The sequence below is a fragment of the Amblyomma mixtum genome, chromosome 3 (assembly GCF_055824585.1).
Source record: "Amblyomma mixtum isolate Tamu chromosome 3, ASM5582458v1, whole genome shotgun sequence".
NCBI classification, from domain to species: domain Eukaryota; kingdom Metazoa; phylum Arthropoda; class Arachnida; order Ixodida; family Ixodidae; genus Amblyomma; species Amblyomma mixtum.
This window is the reverse complement of record NC_143014.1, coordinates 15,070,186-15,090,960: the sequence shown is the minus strand read 5'-3', so window position 1 is coordinate 15,090,960 and position 20,775 is coordinate 15,070,186. Positions and strand designations below refer to the sequence as shown.

At 46.0% G+C, this 20,775-nt stretch overlaps 1 protein-coding gene across 7 annotated transcripts in view; it reads right to left on the bottom strand.

Moving 5' to 3' along the window:
• Nucleotides 1–20,775, bottom strand: part of sli (slit guidance ligand) — a 567,521-nt gene that overhangs the window by 347,038 nt on the left and 199,708 nt on the right. For 6 of the 7 annotated variants that reach the window (XM_089578241.1, XM_089578242.1, XM_089578237.1 and 3 more), the window contains 2 exons: nt 10,014–10,085; nt 8,107–8,178 (listed from right to left, as the gene is read on the bottom strand). In XM_089578241.1, coding sequence (XP_089434367.1) covers nt 8,107–8,178; nt 10,014–10,085 — 144 coding nt within the window. Of the gene's footprint in view, nt 1–8,106; nt 8,179–10,013; nt 10,086–20,775 lie in introns of those variants that run through there. The other variant, XM_089578243.1, reaches the window with a different exon arrangement.

The following is a 20,775-nucleotide window of genomic DNA, read 5'->3' as shown; positions in this document are numbered from 1 at the left end:
AGACTTTCCAGTGGCTTAAAAAGACACGGACGAAGGTAGAGGAGACAGGACGAACGCCGGTACTAGAAAGTATGTCATTAAGCGTAGAAAGCTGGGCTAGTTGGTTGCTAGTACAATTGTGAGACTTTCCAGTGGCTTAAAAAGACACGGACGAAGGTAGAGGAGACAGGACGAACGCCGGTACTAGAAAGTATATCATTAAGCGTAGAAAGCTGGGCTAGTTGGTTGCTAGTACAATTGTGAGACATTCCAGTGGCTTAAAAAGACACGGACGAAGGTAGAGGAGACAGGACGAACGCCGGTACTAGAAAGTATGTCATTAAGCGTAGAAAGCTGGGCTAGTTGGTTGCTAGTACAATTGTGAGACTTTCCAGTGGCTTAAAAAGACACGGACGAAGGTAGAGGAGACAGGACGAACGCCGGTACTAGAAAGTATGTCATTAAGCGTAGAAAGCTGGGCTAGTTGGTTGCTAGTACAATTGTGAGACTTTCCAGTGGCTTAAAAAGACACGGACGAAGGTAGAGGAGACAGGACGAACGCCGGTACTAGAAAGTATGTCATTAAGCGTAGAAAGCTGGGCTAGTTGGTTGCTAGTACAATTGTGAGACTTTCCAGTGGCTTAAAAAGACACGGACGAAGGTAGAGGAGACAGGACGAACGCCGGTACTAGAAAGTATGTCATTAAGCGTAGAAAGCTGGGCTAGTTGGTTGCTAGTACAATTGTGAGACTTTCCAGTGGCTTAAAAAGACACGGACGAAGGTAGAGGAGACAGGACGAACGCCGGTACTAGAAAGCATGTCATTAAGCGTAGAAAGCTGGGCTAGTTGGTTGCTAGTACAATTGTGAGACTTTCCAGTGGCTTAAAAAGACACGGACGAAGGTAGAGGAGACAGGACGAACGCCGGTACTAGAAAGTATGTCATTAAGCGTAGAAAGCTGGGCTAGTTGGTTGCTAGTACAATTGTGAGACTTTCCAGTGGCTTAAAAAGACACGGACGAAGGTAGAGGAGACAGGACGAACGCCGGTACTAGAAAGTATGTCATTAAGCGTAGAAAGCTGGGCTAGTTGGTTGCTAGTACAATTGTGAGACTTTCCAGTGGCTTAAAAAGACACGGACGAAGGTAGAGGAGACAGGACGAACGCCGGTACTAGAAAGTATGTCATTAAGCGTAGAAAGCTGGGCTAGTTGGTTGCTAGTACAATTGTGAGACATTCCAGTGGCTTAAAAAGACACGGACGAAGGTAGAGGAGACAGGACGAACGCCGGTACTAGAAAGTATGTCATTAAGCGTAGAAAGCTGGGCTAGTTGGTTGCTAGTACAATTGTGAGACTTTCCAGTGGCTTAAAAAGACACGGACGAAGGTAGAGGAGACAGGACGAACGCCGGTATTAGAAAGTATGTCATTAAGCGTAGAAAGCTAGGCTAGTTGGTTGCTAGTACAATTGTGAGACTTTCCAGTGGCTTAAAAAGACACGGACGAAGGTAGAGGAGACAGGACGAACGCCGGTACTAGAAAGTATGTCATTAAGCGTAGAAAGCTGGGCTAGTTGGTTGCTAGTACAATTGTGAGACTTTCCAGTGGCTTAAAAAGACACGGACGAAGGTAGAGGAGACAGGACGAACGCCGGTACTAGAAAGTATGTCATTAAGCGTAGAAAGCTGGGCTAGTTGGTTGCTAGTACAATTGTGAGACTTTCCAGTGGCTTAAAAAGACACGGACGAAGGTAGAGGAGACAGGACGAACGCCGGTACTAGAAAGTATGTCATTAAGCGTAGAAAGCTGGGCTAGTTGGTTGCTAGTACAATTGTGAGACTTTCCAGTGGCTTAAAAAGACACGGACGAAGGTAGAGGAGACAGGACGAACGCCGGTACTAGAAAGTATGTCATTAAGCGCAGAAACCTGGGCTAGTAGGTTGCTAGTACAATTGTGAGACATTCCAGCGGCTTCCAACCAGCAACCAATTAGGCCAGCCTTCTACGCTTAATGACATACTTCCTAGTACCGGCGTTCGTCCTGTCTTCTCTACTTTCGCCTGTGTCTTTTTAAGCCGCTGGAATATCTCACAAAGGTATTTATTGTTATTGGACATTCCCTTTTGCTTACATTCATAAATGACCTTCATTTCAGTGTTCCGTTTAACTAGTCTTCATTGATTACTACGTGGTATGCTATCCTACGATCAATAAAAACGTTCCAGTGGTCCAGAACAGTCATCTGCATGCTAGAGGACGGCCTATTTGCCATTCTTCATAGAACAGCGCAAATACTTTTTACTGTCAGCATAATTACTTTCGCCTACTTAGAAGGCCTTGCCAAAAACGGAATATTTGCATACTTGTTGCGATATTCAGCCATTGATGTTACCATCTAACATGCTGTGAGCGTATTAAGCCATGTCCAACCACGAATCATCTAATTAATAGACACGGATAGGAAATTCTTGGGCTCGTGTCAACACATGTGTGAAGACAGCAACAGTCAGTGAAGCCGAGAACAGTATAGGGGAGCATTTCTGTTTTTAAAAAGTAGAAACATTCCCCTAACCTTTCCTTTGCTTCAATGACAGTTGGCTTTTTTTTCATACCCATAGTCTAAGATATTTACGCTGCAACATCTCTTGAGCATCGCCTGCTAAGTAACTCGATTTTAAAACTCCAGCACACACTCAGCTGGGGTATAACAATGCCATATATGACTCACATTTAACATTGCTGAAGTACTGAGACCAGTTCAAAACCGAGGTACTTGTCGTATTCTCTGACTATTCTAGAAGCTCGAGTGTCACAGCACGTAAGTGAAATTTTCAATTTCTTCAGTTCGTGTAGAAGCTGCAGGTTTTCCTCCTATGTACAACCGCATAACCAAATCATCTCTTACAACTCCCACACCAGCCGTACTAACACTATTAAGTCTTGACTCATGCTACTGCATTTCAACATCAGTTTTTGTTCACACCACATAAGGCTGGAATGGTATTGGACCTGGTCTTTCACCCAGCTTTTCTTGCTGACTGCTTGTTCTTCAAACTCGTCTCTGTAGAAAAACCATGCAGTCAAAGATTAGCCTACCTAGCTCCTACTTGGCACTCCGTTTCAGAGCTTGCCGCTCAAGTGTTGTCATTTAGGGCAGTTGAGATTAAATAAATATTGAAATAAATCGGACAATTAAATGATTATTCTGTCACTCACGACGGCAAGTCAATATGATCCTATCTGCATAAAGTGTCCATTGAGAATTTTCCTGATAATTCATTTCAATAAATATCAAAGCAAATTTACACAACAGTTACTTTGCATGCTATGCACAGGCTATCTCTGTATGGCTAAATTCATGCACTGCATATACATTTTTATTTATTTATTTTATTTATTTATACAATACTGCAGGCCGTTAAGGCCCAAGCAGGAGTGGGATAAACATACAGAGAACTCCGACGACCAGCAGAAGACGACGCCAACAGCAGAATTCAGTAGAAGCGATACGGAGCATGAAAATAAAACAAGTCGCAACAAGCAACATACAATAGTTAACGGTCAAGTACTTGTTCAATGGCGGAAAGCACATTTTCGGATACAAACACATGGGGGGGGGGGGGTAGGTTGTTCCATTCTGCTATAGTTCGAGGAAAGAAAGAATATTTAAAGTTATTGGAGCGGGCAAACAAAGGAGGTAATTTATGCGGATGGCAATGCCTTGTTACTCTAGTTGTTGAAGCTAGACATTGATTGGCTTCTTTGGATTGCGCAAACGCAATCCAAAGAAGCCGTGGGTTACGCAAGAACTGCTGCGCAAAATAAGGACCAAAGAAAAAATGTTTGCGCAATTCATGAAATCACGGGAGCCTTCCAAGCTTGAGAAATATAAGAAATACCGAAACCAGCTGAATAGAGAATTGCGAACTGCTAAGCTAAGCTATTTTAGTAATGCATTTTCGGTGGGGTCCAATAGAAGTGTTCACAACCAGTGGGACCAACTGAACAAATTACTAAATCGCACCTCAAAAACAACTATTACGACAATAATGAAAGATGGTATACCAATAGGTGGGGAGGAACTGTGTAATGAATTTAATAATTACTTTGTTAACATAACCAAAACGTTATGCTGTCCCTCCGACACACCTGTGGGTTACGCGTATAATACACCATGTATTCCGGAATCCCTGTTCATGTATCCCACTGATGAAGGTGAAATAGTGACAGTGTTTAGGAATCTAAGAAATAGCAGAGCTGAAGATAAAGATGGCTTTCAGATCAAACCCTTCAAATTTGCAGTTGACATACTAGCTCCAATACTAATGCATATCTATAATCTAGCCATAGAATCTGGCGTGTTTCCAAAAGAAATGCAGGTAGCAAAAGTGGCTGTCATTCACAAAGGTGGTGCTACCTCAGATATGGCTAACTACAGGCCTATTTCCATTCTTCCGATATTATCCAAAGGTCTGGAAAAGATTATTTATGTGAGAATAAATACTTTTCTAGTCAAACATTCAGTTTTATCAGAGAGTCAGTTTGGTTTCAGAAAACAAAGGTCCACGGAAACGGCACTAATTAAGCAAAAAGAAATAATAATAAATGCGTTTGAGGAAAAGCTCCTTGTACTAGGAATATTTGTTGATTTTTCCAAAGCATTTGACCTGCTTAATCATGCTTTACTGGTACATAAACTCAATAACTATGGAATTAGAGGTAACAGCTTATCTTTAATTGAATCATATCTGAAATATCGTAAACAAATGGTCTCCCTTAATAACACTATATCAACCTCGCAAGCTATCCTCTCTGGTGTACCACAAGGCAGCATTCTGGGCCCCCTATTATTTAATATTTACATTAATGATATATTTTCTGCTCCCCTTCCTGTCAACATAATAGCGTATGCAGACGACCTCACAATGCTTTCCTCAGGTAACACAGAAAGAGACCTGCTAGAACACGGCAATAAGTTCTTAGAATTCCTGCGTCAATGGTCCTTTAAGAACTACCTAAGGGTAAACATCACGAAGACCAAAGCAATAATATTCCGAGCTAAAAACAGAATGGTGCGTGCAAATTTTGACCTTTGGTTAGGAAACAAAAAAATTGATGTCGTGCCAGCTGTGAAATGTCTTGGTGTTGTTTGGACCGAATCACTTACATGGGATAAACATACTGAGAATATCTGCGCTAAAATAAACAAGATTAATGGCATCCTATGCCGCCAGAGGCACACGCTTCCGCCTAGAGTTAAATTATTAATTTACAATGCATTTATATTGCCACATATAACTTATTGTCCCATGGTCTGGGGGACAACAACCAAGCAAAACCAAACGAAAATTCTAATGGCGCAAAAACGAGCAATTAGATTAATAGCTAATGTGCCATGGTGTACTCATACGGCTTCCTACTTTGCAAGGTTCAGTATCATGAAACTCTCAGAGTTATTCCCATTCAAGTTAATCTCTATGTATAAAAATGCTGTTTCAACTAAGAATGATCTCCTCTTATCAAGTTTCAGCCTCATTCGTTCGATTCCATCTTATAACACACGGAACAAAATGTCATGGTCCGTACCTTTCTGCCGCACTACATACGGTAAGCAGTCAGTGACATATAGTCTACCACACTACCTCAATATTCTGCACAAGAACAACATCATACTTGAAAAGACTTCACGGCATAAATTAATAACACTTATTCCTTTGTTTGAATGTGTTTGAATGTGTTCCTTTGTTTGAATGTGCATCATTTTGACATCATGATTAGAACATATATATATATATATATATATATATATATATATATATATATATAGCTTTGTGTATCTTCTTTCTACTTGATTTGTATCTCTGTTGATTATAAATGCGTTCCTTGTACATAAAAATTTTGAGCAGTTTCTTTTGTCCAATAATGTCGAGTGATAACAGAGGCATAACGTCGTGCAAATGTTGATGTATATATTTTGTGACTGTATTTTCCTTTGTGCTTGTGAGTGCGCTCTTCCACTGCTGTTGTGATTAGCTGCCAGGCGATACCGCCGGCAGGGGGCGCAGGGTGGCCCTCAAGCTGCACCAACGCAGCTTTTTGCCTTGCGTCCTCTCTCCTCTGTTACTGATGTAAGCTTGTGAGAGTTAATAAAGATGTATGTATGTATGTAATATGTGTCAGTATTTCCTTTATATGCACAATGTACAGCAAATGCACAGCAACGTGCTAAAATATGCAATTTTAATACGCACAATTCACACACACATTTCTTATGTCATTGAATAAATGTCTTTTGCAATAACACTTAAGTGGACAGACAGCCTGTTTACATTACAGGGGCAACCCACGTATATAAAAGGTGTCCAGGCTAACTTTAGCCAAGCGTTAAAAATTAAGATATTTGAGGTAGGCCAGGGCAACCACTTGCATACAGCTACCAGCCGGCTTGCGCATCTAGGCAATTTTTTGCATTGCTATTAATTAAGTAGTAATTAAGATAATTTGTCTAAATGCGCAAATATTGACTTTAGACAGCAGATGCGAATAACAAAGTTGGACAACACATTCAGAAACCCCCATTATATTTATTTGCGATAAAGAAAGGCTCACGTGTATCTTATTTCCGAGCTTCAAAGAAAGTCCGCGAAATATAAAAAATCACGTGACTAGCGCATTCGCGCGCCACGGTTGTGCTGCTCTCAATCCTGGCTTGAGTGAACGAAATCAGCTGCTGGTACGGCGCGACGACCTCACTGCTCCGGCAGGCCGATATGTCGACGGTGGTTGCGGCGCCCGCGCGAGCCAGCCTGCAAGCGTGACGGCGCAAGTTGTGCCGCAACCACCGCCGACATATCGGCCTGCCGGAGCAACGAGGTCGTCACGCTTGCCAGCAGCTGATTTCGTTCACTGAAGTCAGGACTGAGAGCAGCACAATCTATGGCACAATCGTGCCTCGCGGATGCGCTAGTCAGGTGATTTTTTTTTCTATTTCGCGGAGTTTCTTTGCAGCTCGGAAAAACGATACACGTGAGGCTTTCTTTACCGAGAATAAATAGAACGGGGGTTTCTGAAGGTGCTCTCCAACTTTGCTGTTCACATTTGCTCTCTAAAGTGAATATTTAGTCGTTTAGAAAAATTATCGTAATTGCTAATTAATTGATAGCAACACAAAAATTGCCTCTGACGCGCAAGCAGGTTGGTAGGTGTATGTAACTTGTTTCCTAGGCCTATCTAAATTTTTTATCTTTCAACCCTTGGCTAAAGTTAGCCTGAACACCATCTAGGTAACTACTGTGCATAGATTAGTAAAAAAGCTAGTGAAGGCTGCAGTGTGCTAGCTAGAATTGCGGATGATTTAACCTGTATCTGATCTTAGCTATATGAGAAATCAATGTGAATTTCCCGGTTGTAATTACCAACGATTGAAATTGTACTGCTTAGCTAGCTAGCGACACGAATCACGCCGTTGTTCTCAAAACGTTATAGCACGTTTCAGGATAGTGTAACTTTCAATGGAGGTAGTCTTCAGATATTAGGGGCCGATTGCATTGCATATATGGGCTATTTTTAGCGGAGACTGGCCGACTAGCGATCGAACGAGTCGTACACGACCGCGGTGTGATGCCTTTTTCCACTTTCTGGAGTAGAAATAGCGCTAACGTTAACCGATTTGCGCGACGCTGTTTCAGATAAAGATCGCCAGCGGTGTCGCAAAAAAATGTTGTGACGTTCTTCGCAGACGTCAGGGTCGACTGCACCGAGATCCTTGGCTATCATAGCCGATCGCGGTTTTACGTTATACAAAAAAATTCACACCTAAACATGTCTCGATGTCTCCAGTGAGCCACAATGAATGTATACGTATTTCTCTACCAGAAGATATCTTCATGTTTTGCTACGACTATGTCGGTGCCGCTGCACGGCCGGCAGAGACGGGCGCGTCAATGACATCGCTGGAGCCGTCCGCTCGGTCACATGACCGTTTCTGACCCCATTCGCAAGGACGCGTCCCCCTCAGAAATGATGGTGGCTTTCAGGCGCCAACGACACGAGTGGCAAGCTGCATGCTCAGATATCTGAGCACTCACGACAAAGAAGCAAAATGGTAAGCAGCGAGGGGACACTTACAAGATCTCCATGTTCCTCAGGCCACGCAAGGCTGCGTCGTCAATGCAGGAAATCTCATTGTTGTCCACCTGGCTGAGAAGAAACAAAAAAGGGCGATTTTCCCAAACACTTAAATGCGCAAAAGCACCTGCTCATAACAAGCAACGTTACTCCACTAACCATGTCTGAAAAAGCAACCCCTTACTTGCTGTTTCCCTGACATGGTGCTGTTCGGCGATTATGCGAAATGCGGAAAGCCCAGAGTACGCTGATATCAACCACCACAAGATTTTGTGAAAGACACCCCATCTCGCATCTTGAAACTCATGCCGGTAGCCTATTTTTGATGCCTCAAAGGCGGACAGTCCAGAGTTCTGAAGTTGGCGAACACTATGGAGAACCAAACAGCTCACTTTATTTCCCCTAAATTCTGGAGGAAGACTCATCTGAACGGGTGGCACAAGCATCGCCCTCTGCCAGCGTCTTTGTTTCCGATTCCAACAAGGGCAAACGCCGGTGGAATCCATGAAAACAACAAGTTGACTCGTAAATTACCTGACACTGTAGCTCGAATGCAACTAGCCGCGGTTCACTTTTCACTACTCTCAAAGCGTTTTTCTGTAAGCAGGATGTGACGTTGTAATGACACGCAGTGATAACACCTGGCAGGCTGGGCCATTTAATTTGTAAATTTAGGAATCTGTGACCTACAGGCCCCTCCGATATGAAAGGGAACAGCCCGTTTGAACAAAACTACGAATTTTTGGTAACAAAGGGGACAGTGACTCTTGGATGTTACACGCGGAGGGGAAATGTAGCCGCAAAACAGGAAAATGTTCCTTGAATGCGTTCACTTCGTTTGATACTTATTGAAGAAAACTTTGCGCAGATTAACACAAGACGGGAGAATACAGTTGCAAGTTTGCGCTTGAGAGAGAGAGAGAGAGAGAGTGAGTGAGTGAGTGAGTGAGTGAGTGTGTGTGTGTGTGTGTGTGTGTGTGTGTGTGTGTGTGTGTGTGTGTGTGTGTGTGCGTGTGCGTGTGCGTGTGCGTGTGCGTGCGTGCGTGCGTGCGTGCGTCCGCACTTCTCTCTCCCGTATTGTGTTAATCTGCGCAAAGTTTTCCTAAATATGTCGCTACACCAACTGGCCCAACGTTCTTGTTGGTTTGGTTTATGGAGTTTAACGTCCCAAAGCGACTCAGGCTATGAGAGACGCCGCAGTGGAGGGCTCCGAAAATTTCGAACACCTGTCGTTCTTTTACGTGCGCTGACATCGCACAGTACACGGGCCTCCAGAATTTCGCCTCCATCGAAATTCGGCCGCTGCGGCCGGGATCGAACCCGCGTCTTTCGGGTCACACAGAAGAGCACCATAACCACTGAGCCACCGCGGCGGCAACGTTTTGCTCTACTTTCTTGATACTGGAAGGACCTGTACTAAGTGTACCTGTGACGAATAAGCGCGAGTAATTTTCATTCCTAACAAGTTGAGCCGACTTACGGCAGCCGAAATTGCAGCCTTAATAATGTGGCAGCCCTTCTAGCGTAGTTGCCCGCAACTGGGGCAGCACTCACATCACTGGTGTCGCTCCACGTGGCTGATGTTGGGTGGATGTTAATGAGTAATTACTCTCTTATTTTGGAGCCCTACCAATGGCGATGACAGTATATGTTCGCATCTCATTTCCGCCGGTTCTGCCGCAAAGTGTTTCGTTGACTTTTACAGAAAATCGGAAATACGGCAAACTTTGTGCACTAACAAGTATTCCTAAAAATCCGCCAGCAGATACTTCGCAGAGATAAACGACGATAATCCCAGCACCTTTTGAACTCGCAAAATGTGAAGCCCATCGCAGCTTCGGTGACCTAGTGCGTAATCAAAGGTCACAACGCTGCCAGCGCCAGAGACTCCACAGGGTAAAACTTACAGGTTTTTGAGGAGTGTCGAGCCTCGCAGCATTTTCTCCCCCAGTGCGGCCAGTCTGTTGTGGCTCAAATCCCTGCGAAGCAAGCCAGAAATACAGGCACAGTTAGGAACTGATGCGCTCTGGAAAAAACGTGCCCAGAAGATACGTCCCCGTCCTCATTTGCGAAGTAGGGAAAAATGTCCCAAAATGGGTGCCATCAAGCGTCTCCTAACCCGCAGAGATTTGAGCGTCAACTTCGCAAGCTGGAGGTGCCACTAGTGGGCTTATACCCCATGAGGCGGATTTCACTTGCTTGACAGGGGAACGAATCACCGCCCCGCAAACGCAAGTGTGCAACTGAAGGCTAGGAAGGTTCGCAACAGAACACTAGATGAGATCTTGGCATACAGAGTAGATACAAGACAAATAATTTTATTGCCGGGCACCGCATTTACAGGATGATGACAGCGTGGCACAAGCACTGCTTATATCCTGTACGCTATCATCGAGTTACCACGTACGTGACCATGGTGCAATACTCAGGAGGTGGTAGTTCAGCGCCTATGCATTCCACCCGGAGAAAGCAGCTTCGCGCTTTCACTGGCGTTTGCATTGTAAGTGCACGGGTTAGAGACGTAGTGTAACAGTATGCAGAGGAGATAAAGAACTGATGCTTGTGCCAGTATTGATTTGCACGAAGCTGTATTTATTTTAAGAACGAAGATTTCATGACCGTGGCGTGAGCTGGTGCTGCAAAATGCTTAATATATTCTCGAATTCAAAGGAAGAGTCCAATACAGAAGGCGATTATTTGTCAAGTGGGTACAAGAAGATTTCATTCTTTGTGTAATTTTTCACTTGGGCACATTTTTCCCCAGAGGGCGCTTTCTCGGGGACCATTTTGTACGGGGACCTATCCCTGTTATTCTAGCCCTGTTTATAGCCTGCTCGATTGGATGAAATTACTAATCCAACTTTGATATCATTGCACGCTTCAGTCAGAAAGTTATCCTCAAGAAACTGCAATTACCGAACTGTGTTCCTCCGGGAATCAATAGCGTCCGCCGCGCGTCTCCCGCAGTAGAGTTGCGCGCAGGCCCCAACCTCTTAGTTATGAGAGAAAGCAGGACTTGGAGCATGCAGCTGTTAGGCTCAATATGCATGGCTGCCGAACTTGCTTTTTTCTAACCAAAATACTGCAGCAGTGAATGCCACCTTCCTAGAATTGCTTCGGCTGCAAAAAGGTCTATCTCAATGAGTTACAAACAAAATACTCATGCGGATGCGTGGCACCTTCTGTTGCAAATGCCACAAGTCACACGCGTTTCGCTTTTAAGATTTATCGAGCACTTGTTCTAAAGTTTCACGTTTACGTCTTTTTCATAACCAATGATCACTTTCAATGAACATGTGCACTCGGACGAAGCGCAACACCGCGGAGCACGAGAAGACAAGCAGTGGACTGTAAGTCTGGCACTGAGAAGTGTATTTCTCCCCAATGCATGGATGTTTTTTAAACCATGTTACTATGTTTAGCCGATAGAGGCGCATAAAAAAAGAACGCGAAACCTGCGGAGTAACTCGAGAGCGCAGAGCAGGCCGCTCACAGCTTTTCGTGGAGCATCCGAGCGGCCCATTTCCGCCAGTGCGCATCACACACACCGGGCGCGGGAGAAACGCTGGGCACACACGGCAGCGAGCAAAATGGCAGCGCCCCTCGCCTGCCTAACGCCTTCATCTTCCCGCACGATAACATGGCAGCCGAAAACAAAAAGGACCAACTGCCGTTGATGTGCGGTGCGACCATTCCGACAACGGCTCGTGTCGTCGTCACACCGATGCGTTGCTCCAGAAAAAAATAAAAAAAATTTGGGTTCCGCCTTAAAAGTATACGACGCGATAGCTTAGTGGATCCCTTCAGCGGCCTCGGGCGCTCTTTATCTTTTTTTAGTTTAAATTCTGCTTTATTTTCGTTTATTGAAATCTTTTTCTTCGTTATTTCTTTTTAAGTGCTGAGATTTTTAGTTTCAATTCTTTTTATTTCTTTACATTTCTTTATTTCTTATTTGTGACGTCATGCTCCTTGCTAAATAGTCCAAAGCCAGTGACGTCAGACGACAAATGGGAATTTCGTTTTCGCACTACAACGCCATCGCGTCACCACAAAGTTTGTGCCAGGAGGGGTACAGCGCTTGGCTGCAGCCGGACTGGTAGCGCGCTGCCGGCTTGGTGTCGGCCTCTCCGAAGCGAAGCTTTGGAGCGAGCTGTCGCTTATTACGAAAGACTAATGTTGTTATCGCCACGACAACCGCGAATTAACAGCAACACGCGATAGATCTCCACGAGGCATTTGGCAGCGAGGAGAACGGCAAAGCAGGCTAGGCGAGCTGCCTCGCATCGACGGCAGCTGCACTCTTAACAGAGAGACTTAGCCTACCGGAAACGTATTATCGTGGATGTATACCGGTTTAGCGGACGTCTGCGCTAGTATGTCTCCGCTACGCTAAATCTCTCTAATATCGCTTACACACAGAGACGTTCTTGCTTCCATGCAAATTCCAGCTAAAATCTTGCTCCAGAGACCTTATCAGAAACGACAGTCTTCCCACTTTTTTTGTGTAAAACAAAATTCGCAGCTCCCGTCTTGCCTCGTAAGTAAAGCTCAAGTGGAGCGCATTGATTTAGGTGGAACAGCCGCTTGGTGATCATTTTCATGGTTCCGGTAACTTCGTGAAGTTTTCCATATGTAACTAGGTCACTGCTCGCGTCATATGCCCGATCAGGCCCAGCTTTCCGGGAAACTTACTACTTGCGCCATCTGCCGGCAGCGACGGCGACAAGGCTTAAGTAAAGAGTAAAAAAACTACAGAGAGGAAGCGAAAGCAGCTACAAAAAAAAAACTTTGGGGATTTGCATAATACGCACTTAGCTGAGCAATGGGGGCAAGTTTCAGCTCCGCGCTACAAACGTGCCCGGTTCTCAGTGCGTTTCAATATTGGTTTGGTTTGGTTTATGGGGTTTAACGTCCCAAAGCGACTGAGGCTATGAGAGACGCCGTAGTGGAGGGCTCCGGAAATTTCGACCACCTGGGGTTCTTTAACGTGCACTGACATCGCACAGTACACGGGCCTCGAATTTCTCCTCCAAAGAAATTCAGCCGCCGCGGCCGTGATCGAACCCGCGTCTTTCGGGCCAGCAGCCGAGCACCATAGCCACTGAGCCACCGCGGCGGCGTTTCAATATTACAGGTCTCTTCGAATTGGCTGCACCAGTTTCATCAAGTTCCGCGGCGGTGCCGCGAGCGTGAAGCGTCAGTTCGAGTGCAGCCTGGCTGCTTCCAAAACGAATGGTCGAGTGCAGGCCTCGGCGTGGACCAAATTGCAGCCAGCAGCGTGGCGCCGGCATCAGCGGGCGCCAAAATCCCGCACCAAGTGAAGAGCTTTCCGGCAGGAAATCCAAAAGAAGTGTTGCCATGAACCAGCCCCCGGAAATTGTAGTGTCACAGAAATAAAAAGTCGTTGGATTTATACACACACGCGATTTACGAATACGCGCTGGAATGCTGTCCACGCGGTTAGTCGTGACCGCTTAGATTTACAATTATGACGCCACGAACAGTTACTCTCCTCCTCCTCTCAAGAAAGGACTGCCATGATGTCATTAAAAGACTACTATACCGTTAGTGGGGGGCCGCACCATTATGCAAGCTTGACGCCTTCCCTCGCTTGGCCAGGCAGGCCAGCAATGGAGTCAAGACATATTCGAAGCATCAGAGCAAAAAAACTCGCTATCCCCATTCCCGTCCAAACTCCCAAAACCAGATTCCTGGCAAGCATACATCCCAATCTTACGGCCCATCCTTACCGCTGCTTTGGCGGGTAGATCAGGGGAGACCCCCCGCGCCCGCTCCCTCGGCTGTGGGTCACTACAGTAGCTACCACAATTGCCCTTGGACCTCCTCTTGTATATTACAATTGAATTAAGCCTGTTGTACCAAAGTGGTGGGGCTATTGTTTTCCATTCGTTTACTTCGCCCCACCCTAACGAAGAATGTCATATCTGCTTCGCTTCTGCGACCTACACACGGGCGCCGCCATATTGCTGCACTACAGCTGCACTTCTACTTGGGAGAGTGCAAGCCAGCCAAGAACTCGTGCTGAACTAGGATGGTACTTAAGTAAAACACAGACGGAAGCGCAGTGGGCATCAGCGGAACGAATCCGAAAGTGCCGCGCTCCTTGAACTGGTGCAGAAAGTGCAGCTAAATCTAGAAGACCTTACAGCATGCTGTCTACGGTGGGTCAAAATTCTTGCTGTTGTTCATGCCCTTTATACAGCATAGCGCCGTAACAAGGATAAGATGGCTTTTTGGCTGTAAGTACTCTAATATATGCTGTTTAAAATGATGCATTCTGATTGTCACCACTTCGCGCACGTATGCATCATGCGTTCCCAGACACCTTTAAAGCGTGTGGGGGTAGCGGTCTCGGTCACAAAGGAGATGCCCTCGACTCAGCGAGGCAAGCTGCTCAGCTAGAGACCAGCTACCAAGTGACAAGGGGGTTGGTCGTTTGGTGCCCAGCTTTCACTTGTCGCAAGCCAGAGAATGGGTCGGAGCCAAAGGTTCACACACAAAACAAAGTTTATACAGCAAAGAGACAATACAGAGATTTCACAATCACTCGTACGAGCACATACAAAGTGATTTACTATACAATGCAACTCGCTCAAAATTAAACTCGAGAGAGACTACAATACAAAAGAATTATTGCACCTAATGTACACCAATACAAGAGAGAGGCAAACAAACAAAACCCAATTTGTTCGCTGCGCACTGCGACAGTCCGATGACCAGAGAGCTTCAAGACGGAGCCGTCCTTCAGGCTGGCGCACGCTGCCTTGTTGGTGCGTGGCTCGGCGAGTGGTGTGGTCCCGCGAGTCGAGCAGGAGCGCTTCTCTGAAGCTTGAACGGCGGCTCGGGCTGACAGCAGACAGCTGTCAACGTCCTTCATTTATAGGCGCACTCCGCGTCTGTTCGTTCATGGCGCCACGGCAGGCCACTCGTACACACAGTATCAGCTGTATTATTTCCTTCTCCTTCTCGCGCTGTAGCAAAAAAAGTGGATGTGCTAAAAATGCATTTCAAACATATTGTACTAATTTCATATTTATTTCGCATTTTTTTCTCCCTATGCTTAAACTCCAATACGAATGCTTTCTAAGTATACTAGCAATGATAATGCATATCTATAATGCATTAAAAATGTACTAAAAATATACATTAAATACACTAGAGTACATTAGAAGTAGACTATAAATATACATCTAATGCATTAAAAAATATATTCACTTGGGCTTAAAAAAGCCTACTGGACTGCTTCACAGATGAGATTGAGCCACACAGAATGCTTCAACTGCAGAAGAAACTGCACACGCGCAATCATCATCAATGAAGAGGTGTATGAGATAACTATGGAACGGCAAAGATACCTACACAGCAAATCGTGACGAAAGCGACGCAGCAAACAGGAGGTGCTCCAACACGTTTTACACGTGACTTGCCTTATATATACCCACGACAGCGACGCACTATCTTGCCCAGTGAGGCGTTTTTTTTACGCAAAGACTGTGGGCGCCCAAATTATCACATAAGTCCCATATTGGTCGCGTTGGAATCTGGGAAAATGTGGAACCCAATTGCTAGTTGAAACTTTCGTTAGGCATAGGTCAGGAGTCGAACTGTCAACCAACAGATACACGGGCGTCTAAGGGAGCCGGTCGGCCTTGCCAGACGGGGTCCTTTTCGCTGGCATATTCGGGCCCGGAAATACCCAAGACGCCATTGTCAGTTTAATGCTGTCATGTTCTCCGCACGTAGTGTAAATAAGTGGTGATTACTTTCCTGCTAGAAGTTACCATAAAGGAAAGGACGACAGGAAAGGGAGAGTTTTCACTGTTCCCTGAAACGTCATTTCGAGCCCTAGATTGTTCCACGCTAGCTTGAAGTGTAATGCAGATATGTTTACGCGGACTGCCCATTTTTTAGAACTTAAGTATACTTTAGACGGATTGATTGCGTATTTACTAAAGTACACTTTACATACATTGGCAACACCAAAATGCGATTTCCCGAAACTCCATTTCGAGCAGTAGATCGTTCAACGGCGGCTTGCAGTGTTGCAAATATGCTAATGCGGACTGCCAATTTGCTAGAATTTAAGTAATCTTTGGACGGATTATTTGCAAAACAGTCAAACGGGCGAGCTGATGGTACATATTGAAAGGTAAACAGACAGCGCAAAGACGAAGACCGCAGTGGAAGAAACACAGGACGAGCGCAGTAAATACGCATTAATATCGTATTTACGGAAGTACACTGAAAATACACTGACAACATGCAAATGCCATTTCCCGAAACGCGATTTCAAGCCCTCGACTGTTCAATGACAGCTAGAAGTGTGCTGCAAATACGTTTACAAGGACTGCCCGTTTGTTAGAATTGAAGTATACTTCGGATGTATTAATTTCATATTTACCAAAGTACACTTTTAATACATTGACAAGATGCTAAAACTGCATATATATTTTTTCACATATTTGAAAAGCGCTCGAAGTATGCTTTAAGTGAGGTATTTTTGGCATATTTTAAGAATATATTTCGAATACCAAGCATGAAATTTAAGGAACGTATTTCCTACATATTTTTAGCGCATTCATGAATACAAAATGTGTTTACAATACAATTTAAATAGCCCACCGTATATTCTAAACGTATTAGTTTTCGCTAAGAGGCGCGCGCCCCAATTGGTCAGGCGCGGAGACTGGCGTCCAGAAGGTTGCGCCCCCGCTGGCGCACGAGTGAAGGGGAGAGGGTATCATACTCCAGGTTACGCCCTCTCCGTCAGCACTGAGCAGAAACTGCTCCAACATTCTCGAACAATCGACGACGTGCGCTGACATAATTCCCTTGGCGCCACGCCGGCGAGCGGTGGTGGAGAAGGCAGCAACACACGCAAGGTTAGGCGCTCTCCGGGGTTTCCTTCTCCAATGTTGTAACGGAGAGTGCTTCTGCGCGGCGCCCGTTTTTTTTTTTAATATGCGCCGAATTTTGTGACACTGATCTGGCATAGCTTTAATCAAGAAGGTTCCTCAGGTCTCTATTTAGTGAAACTAGATATTCACTATCGATGTCATAGATCTCGCCCGGTGGCTAGGTGCCCTGCGGAAATGCTTCGGACTGGTGCTTTGCGTCCATTTTGATGTTTGCTTTTTATCAGATAACGTAAGCGTTATCCAAAGAACACATGTGAGTATACCAACGGGGGTTTGAAATAAAGATATCTGTTATGATGCAAATAACGCAGCTACAAAACGTACCCGCAGTTGTTACAAATATGCTTTTTCTGCAGCAACTTTACCGATTGTCACCTCTGTTTCGTTATTCAAAATGTTTTTGTGGGATCATGATACAATATACAGGTTGAGTTTTGGTTTCTTGTGACTTTGCTCAGCGCCATTAAAAGGGCTTGCGTTCTTTGCGGATAGCAATGCAAGAAGAAATTCGGGGGAAGGGGGCGCCACGGCGGCACATGATTGTCCCGGAACGCAGCCTCAGTGCGCACATTTCAGTGGACGCGAAATGAAAAACTGCCCCCGGTGGGGAAACCAGTTCCAAGTGATCTATCTCACTGTAGCTTTTTCAAGCTTCTTCTGCCTGCGACAGTTTTTATTTCGCGAGAAAACCACAATACACTGTGACTGCAGCATGGCCCGTGTAAACAACGTGACGTCAAAGGACCCGATGGGCGCCCACTGAGCTACTGAGTATAGGTCGTGTTTTCTCATGATTAGAGACTCGTCGCACCTGTTGTGTCTCCCGGTATAAGCCCCCAGATCGGAAACCAAAAAACCCGAGCGCCGACGACGTAGGATGGGAGAAGTCCATTGAAAACCGCCCTTTCCTCCTTGGGCTCCTAAGGCGCAGCACACAGAGGCGGGTGCCGCATACAAAGGAAGTAACGAGTGTTGGGCATTCTTAGGCGCATTTGCTACGAGGTGCGTTGCGTCCCGGTAATCACTGAAATTAGTAGCCGTAAAAGGCCATCTCTCGCACTTGATTTCGTGGCGAACGAGAAGCTGTCTACGAGGCAGTCTTTGGCAAATGTGCAACTCCGGGTCGGAATAAGTAATCCTGAATGTTGGAAATGTATTCCAAATGTAGAGTACCCGTGCCAACAGATCGCACTGGAATGCCCTACACTCGTTGTGAGAATGTAACGACTGCTCACAAGGTGCCGAGTTTCTCTGCACATGAGATCCGAAAGACAATATAGTTCAGCGTAATTAACCTCGATTCGCTGTTCAGACAGTCTCTGGTGCCACCCCGTACTGGCCGAACACCAAATTTTCGTAATTCCACGCGGTACCGGCAGTTTTCTCTCCTAAACGGCCCGCCACCGCATGGCCATCAATGCAAAGGGAGAACGGGACTCAGCATGCCGCCGTCGAGAACGGTGTCGTCCTCACCGTGGCCATTGAGCCGCAGCAGTTAAAGCGCTATGACACTTTCAGCGCCGCAACCGTCGGCAGCGAAGAAGCCGAATGAACACTGTACAAGAAAAATCACTCGGCATACCAGACAGCAGCGCCTCAGTGCGGCCGCTGGTTTATTTTTGAAAGCGTTTGTGCCTGATTATGTCTGCTCTATAAACAGGGACTTTTTTCAAACCGTTGCCCAATCAAAGTATTCAGAGATGTTTCTGTGTTGAAACCGCTACGTGTTTCTAGGGAGGCTTCCAATTTTTTTTTCTTTTTTTTGCGTCGCAACACGATGCCGATTCCGCAAGACTACGGATTACTGTTAAATATAGCGTCACATCTATGCTGGAATATTGTAGCGGATGAAATGGGTTTTATACAGGTGAAGGCTGGACGGAACACAGATGGCAAACAGCTCGGAGCCCCAGATCAGTCTGCGCGCGCCTCCCTCTTCTTCCTCGAAGTCCTCAGTAAGCCGCTATGCGGCGTAACAACTTCCCCGGGGGCAGGCGATTCTCGTCCTGGAGAAAGTCAGGCAGATCGACACTGGCAGCGCTTCAAGCGGGCCACATGAACAACTTGTGTTTTGCGGGAACGGCTTGGCGATAACGTAATTCACGTCATTCAATCGGTCCAACACGACGAAAGGGCCATCGTACTTATACAGAAACTTTTGATACAATCCTCGCCTGCGGGTTGGCGTCCAAAGCCAGACAAAGTCTCCAGGAGAGTAAGTGACTGCGCTATGATGTGAGTCGTAGTATACTGTTGAGCGGCGTTGAGAGGCCAGGGTACATAAACGGGCTATACGACGGGCTTCTTCGGCACGGCAGAGTATCTGGGCAACGGACGCGTTGTCGCGTTGTCCTTGAGGGAAAACGGGAAGATGGTATCGAGGAAAACGCGGGGAGTTCGGGCATATAGCAAATAGAATGGAGAATACCCTTTTACCTCATGATTTGCCGTGTTATAAGCGTTCGTCACATATGGCAACACGGCGTCCCAGTTGCGGTGGTCAGACGAAACGTACAGGGACAACATAGTTGTCAGGGTGCGGTTGGTGCGTTCGGTAAGACCGTTGGTCTGCGGGTGGTACGGAGTAGAGTGCCGGTAGTCTGATCCACAGAGCCGGAGCATTTCTGCCACGACATCAGCAGTAAATTGCCGTCCACGATCACTTATTATAACACGGGGTGCGCCGTGGCGAAGAATAACAGAGTGGGGAAGAAATGACGAAACATCATCAGCCTTGGCGGTAGCGAGAGCAGCGGTTTCAGCGTATCGGGTAAGATAGTCCACGCATACAATCACCCAACGGCTTCCCTCTGAAGACTTTGGGAAAGGACCAAGCAGGTCAATTCCAATCTTTTCAAAAGGGGAAGTGGGCAGTTTGACGGGCTGCAAAGGACCGGCCGTCGTGGTGGTTCGTGCCTTAAGGCGTTGGCATTGTTCACATGTCGCAACGTACTGCTTGGTGGTCTTATAAACTTGCGGCCAATAAAAACGCTGCCGAATTCGATGGAGGGTACGAGAGAAGCCTAGATGACCAGATGTGATGTCATCGTGCATAGCGTGCAAGACTTGCGACCGGAGACTTTTCGGGACGACCAAAAGCAGGGCAGCACCATCGACAGAGTAGTTCTTCTTCAACAAAATACCATCTTTGATAATAAATGTGGTTGAATCTACTCCTCCTTCTGCTGCTTCTATAAGGGGCTGCAGTGAAAGGTCCCTACGTTGCTCTCGGCTAAAGGTCTTCATACTGGGGAACGTCGGCTCGCACGAGGCTACTCCTCGAAAACGTCTTCATCATTGGCTGAGGTTGGCAACGGGTGGCGTGACAAGCAGTCTGCATCACTATGACGGCGCCCACTTTTGCAGCAAACATTTTTCATTTTTGAAACAGCGCAACAAAGACGGGACGTGGAAACTGAGGGGTAAAGACAAACAGGCGCTGACTAACAACTGGGTTTATTGAAAAAACACACAAATATATAGACAGAGTTAGGAAAGATTAATTGCCACTATAGTCAACTCATGCCACCTGGGACGCCAGATACCCAATCTCCCCTTGGGAAAGGGCTACCGATGGGCAACTAATGCACGTTGCACCCTTCTCAAGTATAAGAAAAGCTTCAATAACTTCTTGCGTCATCTTATCACTATGGCGGAACACGATGTTGTTAGTCAGCGCCTGTTTGTCTTTACCCCTCAGTTTCCACGTCCCGTCTTTGTTGCGCTGTTT